General features: G+C 37.2%; 3 protein-coding genes across 5 annotated transcripts; all 3 read right to left on the minus strand.

Moving 5' to 3' along the window:
* Nucleotides 1–1,853: 1,853 nt before the first annotated feature.
* On the minus strand, nt 1,854–8,709 carry LOC126790298 (amino-acid permease BAT1 homolog). Of its 3 annotated transcripts, none has more exons than XM_050516489.1 (8): nt 8,322–8,709; nt 7,342–7,602; nt 3,968–3,986; nt 3,613–3,832; nt 3,346–3,527; nt 2,689–2,978; nt 2,459–2,588; nt 1,854–2,287 (listed from the first exon to the last, which is right to left on the minus strand). In XM_050516489.1, exons 1-8 carry the CDS (start codon nt 8,444–8,446, stop codon nt 2,147–2,149), a joined length of 1,368 nt encoding a protein of 455 aa, XP_050372446.1. In that variant the 5' UTR covers nt 8,447–8,709; the 3' UTR covers nt 1,854–2,146. The 3 variants fall into 3 exon arrangements, with proteins under 3 accessions (XP_050372446.1, XP_050372444.1, XP_050372445.1); XM_050516487.1 differs by having other exon boundaries at nt 1,854–2,376; XM_050516488.1 differs by lacking the exons at nt 7,342–7,602; nt 8,322–8,709 and adding exons at nt 4,355–4,615; nt 4,722–5,087 and having other exon boundaries at nt 1,854–2,376.
* A 327-nt stretch (nt 8,710–9,036) lies between these two features.
* LOC126792403 (uncharacterized) lies at nt 9,037–9,453 on the minus strand. Its single transcript, XM_050518829.1, has one exon. It carries the CDS (start codon nt 9,451–9,453, stop codon nt 9,037–9,039), a length of 417 nt encoding a protein of 138 aa, XP_050374786.1.
* Nucleotides 9,454–14,017: 4,564 nt separating this feature from the next.
* On the minus strand, nt 14,018–14,640 carry LOC126791862 (uncharacterized). The gene has a single exon (XM_050518357.1). It carries the CDS (start codon nt 14,590–14,592, stop codon nt 14,170–14,172), a length of 423 nt encoding a protein of 140 aa, XP_050374314.1. The 5' UTR covers nt 14,593–14,640; the 3' UTR covers nt 14,018–14,169.
* Nucleotides 14,641–17,909: the final 3,269 nt, after the last annotated feature.

Genomic DNA, 17,909 nt, shown 5'->3' on the forward strand with positions numbered 1-17,909 from the left:
CAATAGTCCCTATGTTTCTCTAACTCATGGATGCTTTCCACATTTCAACCAGATACCAGAAACACGCAGTGCATACAGAACCGACATGATGGAAATTCTGAACAAAAAACAGCCTATTGGATCAGAAGACAGCATGTTGAAAGTAAATGAAAACTTACCGAGCATGACGTATATGACTTCAGAGGTTGATTCTCCCAACATGTCAACAAATTGTGTCCAGCTCCCCAATCAGCCTTCTGTTGTGCATCAGGGACAAGTTTCAACATTAATTGCAGGAAAAACAGAAGTGCTTGAGCCACAGAAGATGAACTACTCGGCTCCAGAGGAATATTCTCCCTACATATGGGAAAATGCACTTCAGTTCTCAAATGACCTTTCAGTTGTGACTCAAGAGCAAAATTGTACTCCTGTTGCAAGTGATCCCATTAATTCTGAAACTTGGGACAAATTTTCAACACAAGATGAACAAAGTGAACTACATAAGCTCATACCAAGGAATTTACCGAGTTTGAACTACAAGACTCCAGAAGATGCTTCCGTGAACCAAGCGCAAAACCATGCTCAAGCTGATTCCTCCAGTTCCAATGCTCAGAACGGTTTTTCAGCAGAAGTTGCAGGAGTAAATCAACTACTTGACTTTCTGCTGGATTCACCTAGTACGGAGTACATAACCGATGGGGATGCTTCTACCTTAAAATCAGAAATTGCAGTTCAGCTCCCAAATGAGCCCCGTGACCAGGACCTAGAGCAATACCATATTCCTGGGTTGACTGGTCAGAACAATTTTGCTGTGAGTACAACTGAACTTGAGTTTCTAAGAAAAGAAACACCCTCATCTGGCACAATCAATCTAGGGAACCTTCCAGCAGATTTCAACAATGGTAGCCAGAAGCTGGATACCACAACAGGAGAGGCACCTCCTGCGGTTTCACCAAATGAGGACCGGCACAATACTCCAGCTTTTACCATTCCATTCAGTTCCCAAAATCATAACAAGGTTTCTGCAGTAACCTCTGAACTTGAGATGCTTTCTGAACAATTAGCTTCAAGCAATGCGAAAAATCTGCAGACCCTTCCAGTATACGTCAGCGGTGAAAGCCAGAATCTGGGTAACCTTATAGAAGACGCTCCTCAAGCTATTTCATCAGATGAGATCCAGCCCCTGTCAGAATATGCTGATATATTGAAAATGCTTGAAGCAGATCCAGAGTTCAATTCTTCTGGCAATGCACCAAATAACGGCACTATTGGTGATCAATTGGAATGGCTAGAGAAAACTTTACTTGCAGATAGCACAGAACAGTAGTTCCAAGTTCCAGATGCAGGTGGGGAGGAACCTCAATTTTAAGGTTAATGACAAGAAATAAATGACAAGGTTTTCCCTTGCTAATAAAATTTGCAGTAGCAATAAAAATGCAATACAAATGTTCCTCTCATGTTGTATGCTAACAATAAATGACAAGGTTTTTCCTTCCGCTAATAAAATTTATCGCATTCAAGCAGATATGTTCTAGGTTGTTCAGACTCTTTTCTTATTCCGCCAAGCAAAATATAAAGGTCAATAGTTCACATAATCTTTTCTTTAAAGTACTAATCTTTAACAAGCATATGTTAGAAATAATTATTTTCTAGAAACTTAAACATATAATTGTTTTATCACAAATCTAATTTTATGTGAAAGCATAGGTGCTGCATTACAACTGCAATCTATTATTCATACAAGTAAATTGCAGATTATAAATAACATTTGTGAGTTTATGTTTATTATGACTAATGAATTCCATGTGATTATTAGATTAAATTTTATGATAAAAGTTAGACAAAACTTAAAATCAAATTCAAAATGTTCACTGTGACTGAAGATACCACATTTCTCTGATCTGAATATAACCAGTGATTGGTAGTTTATACAAATTAAGTCATCTGCTTTTCATAAAAATGGAAGTTCCCATGACATGCTTTGCTTTGAACAACAATTATATTCTATGAAACTTTCCAACATATAAGCATCAGCGAATATACACATGTTCATGCATCTATGTTTGTTATAGGACCTTTAAACCAGTGTCGAGCACTGAATATCCAAGCAAATATCGTGATAATCAACAAACCACCAACTGCAACTGGAGTATAGTTGAGTGTCTCATTATTGATTGGATAGGCGACAGGCAACGAGAATAGAACTGAGATAATTGCCACCCAAATAACTGCAATCCAGCCAACTAGGATCCCGTAGCGACCCAAGTTGAAAGGTCCGGGAACAAAGGACTTGCGTGCCAAAGTCACCCTAAAGAAGATGGGCAGGGCATAAGCAATGTACAGTCCAATGGTTGCAATAGACACCATGGCATTGAATGCCACAAGGCTTCCAAGAGACTGAGAAGATTGAAGAAAAGAATTAAATGGCTAACAGCTGCAGATAGTATGGTGAAAGATCAATCAGAAGTTAGATACTTACTGTTAACGCCATGCAAAACGATATAAGAGCAGAAAGCCAGACTGCATTTATGGGGACCTCATGCTTATTTACTTTATGCCAAAACGGTGAAAACGGCATGGCTCCATCCCTAGAGAATGCATAAGCCATCCTGAGAGGACAATTAAGCACAGTAAGCAGCTATAAGATTTCATCGTACCCTATTGCTTCTTGTTGTATGTGTATGAAACAGATAAAACAGAGTTTGATACCTGGAGTTGCTAGTAACTGAACTCATTCCACAGAAAAATATGGCAACAGCAACCACACCCAAGCATATGATTCCTCCAACTCCACTGCCATACCTACTCTTGAATGCCAGGTAAAATACTTCAGCGATGGCATACCCACCGGCATCATTGTTCTCATCTAAAAGGTATGGGATGTTGGTAACAGCGAAGGTGATGCCAAGGATATAAGCCCATCCAACAATAATAGATATTCCAATGGAACTGATTATTCCTTTTGGTCCGTTGATATCAGCACTCTTGGTTTCCTCTGTCTAGAAACAGTGAGTCCAAATGAACATAAAGATTCAGTACCAATCATATGGCCAAGCATTGAGCTGATATCAGCCACAGAGGAGCACTATATAATCTCGTGCTTGATTTGCATATCATATCATTAGCTGCTAAAGTGAAATGGAAAAATTTGTATATACATCAACTTGTAAATGATATATGTAGCTTCAGACATAATAGGATAATATACTTCTGCAGATTCTCTAAATTTTGTACTTCTAGAAATGGGATGCATCTTGGTTCAGCTGCGCATTCAACCTTACAGATGATACTATGCTCATCAGACAAGTTAAAGATAACTACTGAAGGAAGTGAACAAGTCTGAAAGCAATGTAAATATCAGCTTACCATATGAGCAGATGCATCATAGCCAGTTAAGGTATATTGACTCATTAACAGTCCCAGAACAAATATGTATAATTTGTTGTCGATTCCATCACCATTGTCAGTGTTGAAGTGAGTGAATACAAACTTAGCGCTAGCCCTCTCCGTTGCAACAAGGGGGATGAGGATCATAAGGACGAAGACACCTAAATACTCTAATGTTAATAAGCAATCCAATATATAGTCTACCCAAGCCATACTTATGGTTAAAAGGGCTCAAAAGATTCCTACCTACAAAATTCCATGCAGCAGCCAGCTGTCCAAAGAAGGACAAATATGAGATGGGAAGACTGTTTATGATAGCATGTAGAAGCAAAATTCCTCCATGGAAACAAATAACTACATATTTAGAAGCCTCATAGCCATCATTATTCTTTCCACCTGTGCTAAGAAGAATGATCACTTGAAGTAGCGTTGCGAGTGAAAAATCGACACTCGTTGTGACTGCCCACTGCAATTAGAAAGATAGCAACACCGTTAGAGCTCATAATGAATCAATGAATCATACCGCATCCATGACAAGCTTGAGCTCACAATGGATATTGAAGGAATATGAACTCCAGAACATACGAGTTCTTAGAAGTACCTGACCAACTATGTTGAACCTGCAAAAAAAGAAAAACCATTTACCACCATCAGAGAACATAAAACCAGTAAGTCCAACATAAAATTGTCTTTGGAGTAGTGGCAGGCAATATACATTTCGATTGAACATTCAGACTAGCAAAGAAACAATATCACCATTCTAGAATAATACTTCGAGTGAACAAGATATTAGCATCTCGAACCAAAATGGATAGTACCAAATCAACCAAATTGAACGAACTACACATTGTCCCAAAAGCATATCAAAAGAGTTGAACTACACATCAATCAAGCTCTAGACTAAGTCAACTACTGCAGATCCCTGAAGTAAAAGACTTAAGATTACCAAGAGATGATACAGTGGAAGCAAAGCAAAGACAAAAATTACCAGCCAGTGAGCCAAGAAGCAAAGGGAGCCCATTTAGGACCAGCAAGCATGGCACCCCAATAATACAAACCCCCAGAAGTTGGGTAAGAAGAACAAATCTCAGCCATGGACAAACCAACAACCATGGTGAAACTACCGGCTATAAACCACCCATAAACAATGGAAACTGGGCCCCCAAATTTCAACCCAGTGCTGTACAGCGTAGTTATACCAGTGAGCACCGATATGATCGCAAACGAAAAAGCAAAATTCGAGACCACCCTGCAGCTCCAAACCAGACACACACACAAAGACACAAACTTTCAAACCTTAAGAAAGAAAGATTGTTTCTTTAAAAACCAAACCAAGAACGAGTTGGGATTTATACGAGAGGTCACGCTTGAGCTCTTGTTTGTAACCGAGCTGGTGGAGACGCGCGTGGCCGGAGTCCTTGGAAGCTACGCCGTTTGCTGTCATTGTGCCGCCACCAGACACCAAAGTTGCTAGAGCCCACAAACAGAGAAACAGCGGAAACCCAGAACCAAAATGCCAAGGCTCTTTTCTTCCCTCAGATATTGAGAAGTTAAATGTCAAATGGAGGAAGCAGAGTAGAGCAAGTCAGCTTGAGGCGCGGAGAAGAATATGGGACTAAAGAATGGCACACTCTTGGGCTTTCCCCCCTCTAATAAATATTAATTTGATATTTCAGTTACTGGCTTTTTCATGGTTGGTCTTCCCTTTCTCCCTCGCTATGTACAAAATGATTCATGATACGTATAGCTAGCTGTCATCTGTAGCTCAAGATTTGAGGAAGAACTCCAAATTGATTGGTCTAATCTAATTTTCTTCTTCTTATTGTTTATTGGTCAAATTGATGACTTTGCTTGGTGTCACGTAACTATTAGGTTTTTTTTTTAGAAAGTTTAATTATAGTAATATAAAATCTAAGATTACAAACGAAGGGACATCCGTGGTGGATCAAAAATCCATGATTCATCCCTACCTAAAAAGCATTCAATACCTCTTTACGACTAATCTCAAGAAGAAAATCGCTTCAATAAGTGCTATATACTAAAACTGTCAGCATTTATGTATAGACAATCATTCATATTACATTGACGACAAGAATTAATCGACGATAAGATTCTCTAAAAATGACACTCTATAATCATGGCACACCCCACGACACAATCAAACACCACCATACCAACCTAACCCCTCGCTCAAATAGGAGGGGCAACAAACCAAATAGATCCAAACCTAGGCCCATAAGGGCCCAGACCCAAACCACCACCAATGGACTAGAAGAAGCAGCCCCATCAACCTGACCCAAGAAGCAAAACAGATCTGGACGCCGATTGCCGCCATCGTCTGCTGATTATGAGATTACGGTTCTAACTTGCTCGTCAAAGATTCAAAGATGATTCTTAAAATATGATGATGTCTAAATAACATAAAAGCTAAAAAAATTAAGATCCAGATGGATCAATGTCGTGAATTAATAAAAATAAAGTTCATATTTTTTTTGTGTCCGAAACTCTTTACATGCTCGCTTGTATATGCGATTGCTCTCACGACACTTTTCTCTAACTCTTTTGAACAAATTATTATTGGAAAGCATATATATATTTCTATCACATGTTCATGAAGAGAATACATGCGTCCCCTTGTTCTTTTATTAAACTTTAGTCTTCAACCTAACTTGTCAAACTGCACATAACATATGCAAACTTCAAAACAAGAAAATATAACAAGAAAAAAGGGAGCACAAAAAGACCACCTGAATTTTGAACTCTAAACACTTGGAATCAAGATCGGGGTAACAAGGAAAACAAGCTTTGTCACGTCACTCATGTGCTTGGTAGGTATCACTATGATAGAGTTTCTATATGACAAGTCGCTGGTAACATGTTATCTTACTTATATCTACTTGATAGCGTTCAGAGTTGTATGCGTCCATATCTCTTGTTATTTAGATAATTATTGTAGAAGCATTTAGACCAGCCAATGTCCTAAATATCCCGATATATATTCGATATATTCCCGATATTAAGAAAACGATACGATAAGTTGCTTATCGGTCTATTATATCGGTCAACCCGAAAAATCAAGTCAAATAGCGATATATCGGGTCAAACCGAGTTTGACCCGATATATCGGTGTTTTTTTTAAATTTTTTTTTAAAACCACATCGCTTTCAAAAAATAATTTAAAGAAAATTAAAATTTCGTCGATAGCATTCGATGATAAAAAAGTTTATGATGAATGATCACCTCTATTTTTATTAATTAATATTATTTATGTATTTTAATTGTCAAAACAATCAAATATTTTTTTTATGAAGTTTATTTAGTACATTTATTTTCTATAAGTTTTAATTTCTAAATTATTTTGGTATATTTTGATGTATATGTTTATAAATATATTAAATTTAATTAAAAATTATTAAAAACGATAAATCCGATATATCTCGATATATCCCCGTTATATCCTTATTTTACAAAACTGATACGATGCCGATAACCGTTATTTAGACCATTGGGACCAGCACCCGCAGGCCACAGCTACATGGTCTCACGGATTGTCGAATCACATTTGAACTAAGGTTCTTAAGCCCACCACTATACGGTAATTACACATCCCACTCGAGTCTTGTAATGTGATATATATGGTTTGGAACTTCTTCTTTAACGTCTGGCCACTGTAACAGCTTCGTGATTCAAAACATTAATGGGGAGTCATGGGACACACCCAGCTAGTCCTATTCTAATAAACATCATCAAATTAATGTAGTGTAACAGTGTAATTAAACGGAATTAGGTTCTAATGGATCCTATTTTTAGGTAAGCTGCCTGAATATGAAGCCCCATGACCTTTGCCATATTTTGGGGCTATGACATATTGGGTGAATTTGGCCCATAACAACCACACACACGTCACAATGGTATGTCTTAAAAAATTAAAAATGTAGCTCATCAGATTATCAAATGAGAAATTAGAAAGCGTACCAGCCAGTGAGCCAAGAAGCCAAAGGTCCCCAACGATTGCCACAGAGTTTGGCACTCCAGAAGTAGAGTCCACCGGAAGTCGGGTACGCCGAGCAAATCTCAGCCATCGATAGTCCCACTAGCAGCGTCATCATCCCCACTGCCGGCCACCCGTACACCATCGTGATGGTGCCACCATATGTGAGGCCAATACCAAACGTCGTGCTCAGACCGGTGAGGACTGAGACGATGGAGAAAGTCACTGAGAAATTTGCTATTGCCCTAACACATCACAACGTACACCACACAACACAGGATCAAAACCCTAATATTTTAGGCCAAAGATTTTCTTCTATAATTTAGACCCATCAATATTCTCATCTAAATGGTCGTCCTAGAAAATTCATATTCAATAACAACGGCTATAAAAATCTGTCTGCAAATATAAAGAAATCCAAGATGAAAATCTTAATCAATGTTTTAAGAGATTAATATTGAGCTTAGATTATTTTGGTATCTTCATTTGCGTGCCATGCTGAGGTGATGAGTGACACCAAGAGATATGATTAGTCTATATCTGTAAATTCTAACCAGAATTTTTGTCTATATATGTATCAAAACAATGTGCCTGGCTAGCTATCTAAAGTATGTGAATGAAAATGAAATGTAACCAACAAAGTTTTGTATATGGCCTCTGACATTGACAACCCCGCTAGATATTATAAGTTTCCCGGATATTTCTGATAAATTTTTTGTATAGTTTCTTGGCAGCAATCAGCGATATGTTCAAGTAGTCTTGCCATCAGTCAGAAACAAAACAAAAAAGGATCACTGCTATTCTTTGCTAAAAGTCTAAAGCTGTGAAAATGATGCTCATCTAGAAACTAAACTTGAAGAAAACAAGGTTTACGCTATGGAAATTGCAGGACTACAAATCTACAGCAAAGAAAAAGTAGAGTAAACTCCAATGAAAAGAGAAAAAGATAGATTCGGGTTCATACGAGAGATTGCGGCTCAGTTCTTGCTTGTAACCGAGCTGTTTCAGGCGCGAATCATCGGAAGAAATGGCGTCGCGGTCTTGAAGAAGAGGCTGATGATGATAAGAAGAGCCTTCTTCGTCATCCATGATATCCGTGGTTTGAGTTATGAACTTGCCTCAAACTCAAAGAACTATGCACATAGCAAGAATACTATATATCAATAATCGATTTGATGAAATCTTTTGTTTACTGATTTTTCACCTCCGAATCATCGGTGAAGATCTCCTGACAGATTTTTGTAGCTACCAGTCAATGCAAACACGTGGCCGAACGAAATCCATAATTTGGTTGAAACAAATGACAGAACTAATAAATTTGGTGTTCTTCGATCTCTGTAAATTGTTAGATGGAGTTGCATTACATAGATTTTTCCTATTTCCTTCAACAAAGTATATACCATTAATGTGTACTTTTCTATGTAATTCATTTAGTTCAGTTGAAGCAGAAGATATATGTTGGGCACATTCCTTCACTTTCCACGAGCACAAAGTTTTTACATTTCCAAACTTCTTTTAATTAGTTACAATTAACATGCATGCATGTCAAAGGTTACCTCACCATCCAAACAGCCCACTTCTAATAGAAATGAACAAACTCTGGAACAGAAAATTCAAACTACACATATCACAAAATTTCAAATTGGAAATTTGAAGTTTTGCTTGCTTTGCGTCAAATCTCAACAGGCAGCTAATTGGCGAGAAGCCGCCAGTCTCTTGTAAATCTCCAAAACCAGTCTAGTGTCGACGGCTTGCTCACCGCAAGTAGCGGCCACAGAAATCTGATCTTGGGGCTTAGCCACCTTCTTGGACCCTCCTGCCATCCTTCTGGCACCGCCAACGTTTCCGGCCATCTTTACCATCATGTCAACATAAGCACCGTGTGCCTTGGCCAAGAGACTTATCGGCGAAACAAACTTGAGGAACCGAAGCTTTCTGATCTTGAAGAACCGGCGAGGAGGACTAGTCCCATTAGGGCCTCCACCGAGCCTTTGAACTCTGAGCTTCTTCTTGTTGTCAACGCTCAGCTTTTGGTACCTTCTCCTCCTCCAGTACCTCTTCAAGTTGGTGTAGTATGAACTAGGAGCAATCTCCATATTAACAACTTTTTGAAACGAATGAAGGATCTGCTTATGAGATAGAGCTGAGAGAAGTGTGTGAAACATGGGAAGTACGAGGGGTTTATATTGAAAGAGGAGTCAAAATGGGAGCTTGGTCAATTTGGAGTTACTTCTGGGGATGAGTACATTTCAGAGGAATTGTGCGACAAAGGAGTTTTCGTTGTGTTTGGTCAATAATTGTGTGTCTGACCAACAATTGAATATTAAGTTTGCTTAAGTATGCTTTATAAAAATGTATGCATAGTCTAATGGTTCAATTCAATTCAATTCAATTAGACAAAGAGGAGTCTAATTGATTGAATATTAGTATATTACTCTTCCGGAGGTACAAACAGAAGCTGCTCGATAGCTGGGCCATATTTGCCAAATAAATAAAAAAAGCTAGGTCATATCCATGCCAATAGAATTGTTGGCTAGCCAGGATTACAATTTACAACTAATAAAACAAGGATCCTCTTCTGATTTTTTTTGTGCCTGTGCATTTTCCTGACCTTTGAGGCTATCTAAGATGACGACACGTGGATTTTATAAATTCAATGGTCTATAATTCCCTCACACATCCCTTTGATTTCTTCTTTCTTTTTGGCAAAATTGCCAAAATATACCTTAAACTTGGTTGAAATTGTAAATTTATACCCCAAACTTATATTTGAGTCAATTTACCTCTTAAATTTGGTAAAAATTACCGATTTACACCCTGAACTTGTATTTGAGTTAATTTACCTCCTAAACTTGGTAAAAATTGCCGATTTGCATCCCATCTGTTAAATTTAACTGTTTATATCCAATTTTGCGTTACATATCATGCACATGAGGGGTAATGTTGTCATTTTCTATTTATATTTTTCTTAAAAAAAATATTCTTTAAAATGAGGATTATTTTGTTAATCAAATTATTTATTTACATCTTTTTTCTACATACTTAACCCTACTTTGAATTATATATTCAATATACCCACCCATTCAAATATAGTGTGTTGTGTATAAATATATTTTTATATGTACACATTGTTGGAGGAGGAACAAAACGAGAATAATAACAACGTAATAGAACAGAACGTAACCGTTTATTGATTGATAATGAGGCCAATATATAGAAATTATATAACCACAATCCCATATGATTCAGGATCCTAATCTATTACAGAAATGCGAATTTATCTCTAACATGAAACCTAATAAGGCTAAGACACACACAATGGTAGAATAATAATTCTCTCGGAACACACATTTATTTTTAATTTTCAATGTATTTATTTATTTATATTTTTCTAATATCTTTTAACATACCATATCACATAAAATAATAAATATATAAATCAATAACATGTTTCGAAAAAACAAATATTGTAGCAAGTGTTTCTCTTAAGTAATTTTATTAATTTATTTCATTATTAAATATGAATAAATATATAATGACAATACTGCCCCTTAAATGCATGACATGTGACTTAAAATTGGATTGAAAACATTAAATTTAACGGATATGGTGTAAATCGGCAATTTTTACCAAGTTTAGGAGGTAAATTGACTCAAATGCAAGTTCATGGTGCAAATTGACAATTAAGACCAAATTTAAAGTGCAAATCGACATTTTTGTCGTTGTTTTTTTTTTTTTTTTGTCAATGGCTTTTCTTTCTTTCTGTCATTTCCTTCCATTTGTATCTCTTCTGTCTTCTGTTGTTCTTTGGTTAAGTTTAATATGAATTCTTACAATTTAGCTCAAGAAACACGAAAGGTTCAATCTTTGCTAAAATCCCCAAATATACCTTGACCACATTTTGTGGGCAACTAATCTTTGCTAACATGTTAGAGCTTGGAAATTTGGGTGGGCGGAGAATCTGGAGACCATGGAGGTCTCTAATCTGGAGAGAGAGAGAGAGAGAGAGAGAGAGAGTAGTTGAAGACTTGAAGTGGGAGCGCTGAAATTTTTTTTTTTTCCATCGGGGAGAGTTGGGAATTGAGAGAGGATAGAGAGTATGGAAGAAAAACTGAACAGAGTGAGAATCTAAAGAAATTGTGAGTCATTGAATTGGATGAGGTTTTGGACACATGTCGCCATCACAAGAAAAATCAGTAAGGTCAGGTGAAAAAAAAGATCAGGAGAGGATCCGGATTCTAAAATGGGTGCTATAAAATAACTAACAAAAAGTTCACATAATAATTCCAAATAATAAATGTACCAAATGTCGATCAGGAAATTTTTGGATGTAGTGAGTAATAGCTCCAATTGTTCGGTGTTCAATCCTATCATTTTCAACTAAGGACTAAAATATCGGCTATCTAAGATATATTGAAGTTCTGAAAAATGAAATTTTTATAAAAATATTGGAAAAAATCGGGGAAGTCAATTTGATAGAATTAAGAGTATATTTATCTTAGTATGAAGTTAGTTCACATCCTTACTAATGGCAAAGATGGTAAAGACGTTGTTTAATACTCTCAACCAGGGTTCGAATCCCAGGCAACTATGTTGCCCCATTTTATCCAGAATTTTAAGTTTGACTGCCGAATTAGGCCCATATTGGGTTATGTCCCACATCAGATTTCAAGCATATCGCCATAATATCCAATCTTTCCTATATTATTTGGCAAATTTCCAACGAAAAGTTATTGGCATGTGAAGATAAAATCGTGGGGTCGAAAAACCGAAAATTTTGTCGAAATAATCGATTTTGCAGACCTTGCTTTCAACAACATAGCAAGTTAGCAACAAACTATTGCTCATTTTATTCTGGAACCATACAGTTATCAATTATCCATTAGTAATCAATCACAGATAAAGAGTTATATTACATAATTTATATCTAATAGGGGTGGGTATAAACCGAATTAAACAAGTAAAACCGACCGAATCGAACTGAAAATATTAGGGGTGGGCATAAAAAATGGAAATTATAATCCCGTCCCGATTCCGTCCCGAAATTCATAGGGACGGGACGGGACGGAGGTCTAAAAACGTTCGTCCCGTCCCGATCCCGTCCCATTTCATAATGGTGGGATGGGACGTGGGACGAATAATTTCTATCCCGCTTCGTCCCGTCCCGTCCTATCTTTAATGAAAACTTAAAAATTCTTATATATTTGTATCAAAATGAAACTAATTTATATTCTTAATAACTCTAAAATTATATCAACTCAAATAATAATGGTAAATTATAATATTTTGAACATAATATGCATTTTTTTTGTTAAAATTTCATTATTTAATGTTACTTTGTTATGAAAAAGTAAAAATATAGGTTTTTATTTAACTTCATATGAATGTGAGATTTGTCTCGTCCTGTCCCGTCCCAACCGGGATTAATCCCGAGTGTGATGCATTCTTAAAAACCCTCGTCCCGTCCCGATTCAAAAGAGTGGGACGGGACGTGGGATGAGCCCCATCCCGTCCCGTCCCGTCCCGTGCCCACCCCTAGAAAATATGATCCGGATAACCAAATCGAACAGATGTAGTTTAAAAAATGAAGAAAATCGAACCGAAACCGGTTTAAACGGTTTGAAAATGGATTACGTGATCAAACTAACCGATTTAAAACCGAACCAACCGAATTTAATTTAATGATTTAAAAAATAATAAATAATGGGTATTAGTACAAAAAAATAATATAAAAAAACATAGATGGTTGTTTAATGCAGTTGGTAGAGCGCATGGTTGTTATATTCTAGGTCAGGAGTTTGAATCTCAATATTGACATTTTGATGTTTTATTAAAAATATCTATCAAAATGAGAAAAATATAATCTTTACATAGTTATTAATGAAAAGTGCGTGTGATGTAGTGATTTTATGGCATCATCTTTGGGTAGGAGTTCGAGTCTCAACTCTTGAAAAATTAAAAAAAAATTACATATGACGTGTGAACCGAAACCGAACCGAATTTCAGTTAAACCGATTATTTCGGTTTAAATTAATTCAATTCGGTAAATAGTTTAAATTTCTCAAAACTGATTAAAGTGATTCGATTTCGGTTTACACCAAAAACTGAACCGAACCGATATATGCCCGGCCCTACTATCTATCCAAAACTTTGATTGCATTTGTATGAGAATAAGTGACTAACACATACAGATTTTGAGTTGTTATAGGTTTTGTTGTGGCGGGTAATTGTTCTGGTACAACCTAGGGATGACTGACACAGTGACACAGAGAGATTTTCTACCCAATTCGGTAATCTCCAACATCTCAATCAAGGCTCTTGCGGACAAGTTTATAGAGTTCAAGATTAAATGTTGCATTTACACCTCTAATATGTACGTGTTCATTTCGACAACCCACTCCTTATACTTGAGTGTATTGTAAAGATAAATTGTTATATATATCATCTCCAGTCATACATAAGTACTAGTTTACCAAGCCACAAGAATATCATATCATCCAGAATCAACTTAAATTCGTGTTTTGGTACATATAAGGAGCATGAAAAGATGATTTACTTGTTATGTAACCAGCATGTAAGCTTACACATACATATTACCTAACAGTCTCAATTTGTTAGAATGAAAATGAGTACGCTGATCGCTAAAAAACAACTATAGTATAATTAATAAAAAGAATCAAATTGATTAAGTAATTGAATGACCAAAATTGAGGAATAGTTCTAACAACTTGGCCATTCACATAGACCATATATTACAATTTCAAAAACATTGACTTTGCATGCTTGCGTAATTGCTAGCCACACTGTACGTTTCAGTAGGAAGCTAATTGGCGAGAAGCTGCCAACCTCTTATAAATCTCCAAAACCAATCTAGTGTCAACGGCCTCCTCACCGCTTAAAGCCGCCACTGAAACAACCTGATCTTCCGCTTTCGCCACCTTCTTTGATCCTCCTGCAACTCTTCTGGCTCCACCAACATTGCCCGCCATCCGAACCATCATGTCAACATAACCACCATGGAACTTGGACAGGAGCTTTATCGGCGAAACAAATCTAATCAATCGAAGCTTTCTGATCTTGAAAGACCGAGTAGGACTAGTACTCCCATTCGGTCCACCCCCGAGCTTGGCAACCCTCATCTTCTTCTTGCTGCAGTCTCCATACAGCCTCTGGTACCTTCTCCTTCTCCAATATCTCTTCACGTTTTCATAGTATGTAGTGGGAATAATCTCCATGGTATAGTGTCAGTGCTCTGTTTCCTGAAGCGTAGAAGATATGAAAGATGCTTGAGACTTTTAGACAGGTGTTTGAAGAGAGAAAGTAAGAAGGGTTTATATAGAGAAGTAGACTTGGAGCCAAGTCAAAACGGAAGGCTTAGTCTGTTGGTCTTGGAGAACACTTCCAGGTTTGAGAATCAGAGGCCGTGGAAATCACAATACTAGTAATTGAGTTTAATTTGTTTGTTTATATGGTCAAACACTCAAACTCAAACTAATTTCCGAAAGTTCGAATAATTGAATAATAATAATAATTTGATCAAGTATATGCAGGATGGTTTTTGCTTAAATTAATTGGTTGATTAATAAGTCCAATCAATGGCACAATGCTGTCGATGTATGCCTTAATGGCTTAGCGCCTTAGCTAAATTCCATTTTCATGGTCAACTACTGCAAGCATGGATAAGAGGATCGACTGCTTGCTCCGTACGTACATTAGATAACTACCAACAGAAGATTCTTGGAGCTGGCAAATATGTGACGGAGCAGAAGAGTTTTCGTGCTAAAGCTAAAGGATTTCTACTGCGAACACTGAAACACATATATGGCCAAAATTAAATGAATTCATAGTTACATGCTAGCTCGATCTCTAAGATAGTTGAAGGAGTCATACATCTTCTTTTGCTTTTTTGTTTTATGCTTCCAAGTTTACGTTGCATGAGTGATCTTCCTCTTCAAAATGTTACGACTCGCCTTGAATATTCAATCAGCATGATTTAAATTGTTTAAGTACATGTATGATCTAAATTATCAATCACACTTGTTGTGACTCGCTTAAGTTTATGAAATATGTTGGATGACATGCCTTACATGTTAATAGTGCGCATTTGGTTAAAGGTACGTATAAGTCCATCATTTAGATAGGGTAAACTCTTTTCGTTTAAATCCTTTTAAGATATGACTTGAAAACCTTTTCTAAAGTAATATATATATCTGTAAATAAAATGAGGAAAATTGATCACATTCTAATGATTCTATGTTAAATTTCAAGATGAATATAGTAGCCACCAGTATATATGGTGCTGATAGATCCAAGACATGTAATAACCCTAGATTTTTTTGAAACGATATTTGAATTGAATTCTATAAAGTTATGAAATTCAATTAAAGGAAATTGATTGTTTGCGAATGTTATGAAAACGGAAACGGAAACGTTCCGAGAACGTTTAATAAGAAAACGTTACGTTTCCGAACGAATTTATCGACTTTTATTTCGTCGCTCGGTCGCGAAAACTTCCTTCACAAAAGTTGTAGAACTCGTCGATACGAGTTCACAAGTATGTGACACGTTCAAATCGGACGACGTACGTAAAAGTTATTAACGACGGAAGTTAGTTTCTGATTTTGGGAGGGGGTATAAAAGGGAATGTTTGCAGCTAGGGTTCCCATAATTGGAAACCCTTTCATTTCTCTCACCCGCCTCCCTCCTTTCCCCTCTCCTCTCTCTCTCCTTCGGTCCTCCCTCTCCCTCTCGACCCCGAGCTCCTCCCTCTCCCTCTCGACCCCGAGCTCCTCCCTCTCTCTCTCGACCCCGAGCTTCTCCCTCTCTCTCTCTCTTTTTCTCTCTCTCTCGGTTCCTTCTTCCTCCCTCCCTCACTGTTTTCGCAACGATCTCCACCATCGTTAGGCCGTGGTCTCCACCGCCTATCACAGTAGCACCGCATCGCCCTTCTCTGCAAACCCCGAGAGGATCGCGTCCTCTCTCGCCGCCGTGAAGCTGCGTGACACACCGATCTTCATCGCCACCATCGAGCTCCAAACGAGCTTTCCATCATCGAATCGAGGTGAGATACGTGCTAGGATGGATTGTGTGTTTGTTGTGTCATGTTTTTGGGTGATTTGGGAGGTTGTTGGTGGAGATCGGAGGGAGAGATGGAAGGGGAGGTTACCGCCGCTTTAGGCGGCGCGTGAGGTTGGTAGGAGGGAGTACGAGGCGGCGTGAGGCCGCGGGGAGGAGGAGGAAGAAGAAAAGGAGAGAAATGGGGCGGCGGTGGCATCACACGCGCCTTGGTTGGCGTCGGCGCGTGGGCCCCACGCGCGGCCGGCCGGAGGTGGCGCGTGTGCCACACGCGCCGCCGTGTGAGGCGGTGTGAGCAGTTTTGACAGAAGGGTATTTTGGTAATTTACTTAAATGTAAATGTAAATTTTATTTACTACGGTAAATGTAATTAAATTTTACCTTCGGTAAATGTAATTATAAATTACTTTCAGTAAATGTAAAAAGTAATTTTATAAAAGGGTAATTTAGTAAATTTTATTTACTGAATTTGTATTTACATTTAAATGGTAATTATACGTACAGAAATACGTATATAATATTTATACGTACAGAAATACGTATATAATAGTTATACGTACAGGAATACATATATAATATTTATACGTACAGGAATACGTATATAATATTTATACGTACAGAAATACGTATTATTGTGTATTTGTACAGTAACCATGAACAGTAACTTCGTAAAACCGAAAATTGTTGAACAGTAACCGATTATTACTGTTTCGGCATTTAAAGGTTTACGAAACGATTCTAAATTCTTTTCTTATCTTTTCAAGGTGATCGTTAAATCAAGGAAATGAATTATCTCCGGGAATTGTGGGATTACGCTCAAGTCGATAAGGTGAGTAAAATCTCACATATTTACGAATCTACCCTCGCGGTGATTCAAGATTTTGCAAGAGTATTTAATAATGAATTATAACATGTATACAATTTAGTGGATTATATATATATACTGTATAATGGTAATAAGTGCATATATATATATATAGTTCATTATATTATATACTGTTATTAATTCATTAGAAATGATCATTTTGATGACGGAAGATTGTGCATCGAGCATGTGTTGTGAAATATGACATGTATAAGATATAGTGGACTATATATATATATTGTAAAAATGGTAAATAAGTACGAATATATATAGTTTGCTATATAATATACTGTTATGATTTTATTGTGAATATATTGAGCATGTGATTTGAATTGTACAATATGATGTGAGATTATTGTACGTGATTTTTGACATTGAGATTGTTAAAATGTTGATTTGTCTTCGAATGTGATTGGTACAATATGATGTGAGATTATTGTACGTGTTTGGCAAGTCGGAACCTAGCCTTTGGCCGGGCGAAAGTTACGATACAGTTAGAGCTCTAGTCTGTCTGCCTTAGTACTGCATGAGAGGTAACGGGTGGTTATCTGCTCATGGGTACTCAGTTTATTTTGGGATGTTGGGTAGCGGGTGGCTATCCAATATCAGCGG

The sequence above is a fragment of the Argentina anserina genome, chromosome 4, assembly GCF_933775445.1.
Source record: "Argentina anserina chromosome 4, drPotAnse1.1, whole genome shotgun sequence".
In the NCBI taxonomy this organism is placed as follows: domain Eukaryota; kingdom Viridiplantae; phylum Streptophyta; class Magnoliopsida; order Rosales; family Rosaceae; genus Argentina; species Argentina anserina.

Coding starts and splice junctions, on each gene's coding strand:
- LOC126790298 (XM_050516487.1), bottom strand. CDS start 8,446: ATGGATGACGAAGAAGGCTCTTCTTATCATCATCAGCCTCTTCTTCAA. Junction 7,603..8,321: donor GAACTGAGCCGCAATCTCTC/GTATGAACCCGA, acceptor GTGATGTGTTAG/GGCAATAGCAAATTTCTCAG. Junction 2,589..2,688: donor TCAGTTACTAGCAACTCCAG/GTATCAAACTCT, acceptor TTGTCCTCTCAG/GATGGCTTATGCATTCTCTA.
- LOC126792403 (XM_050518829.1), bottom strand. CDS start 9,453: ATGGAGATTGCTCCTAGTTCATACTACACCAACTTGAAGAGGTACTGG.
- LOC126791862 (XM_050518357.1), bottom strand. CDS start 14,592: ATGGAGATTATTCCCACTACATACTATGAAAACGTGAAGAGATATTGG.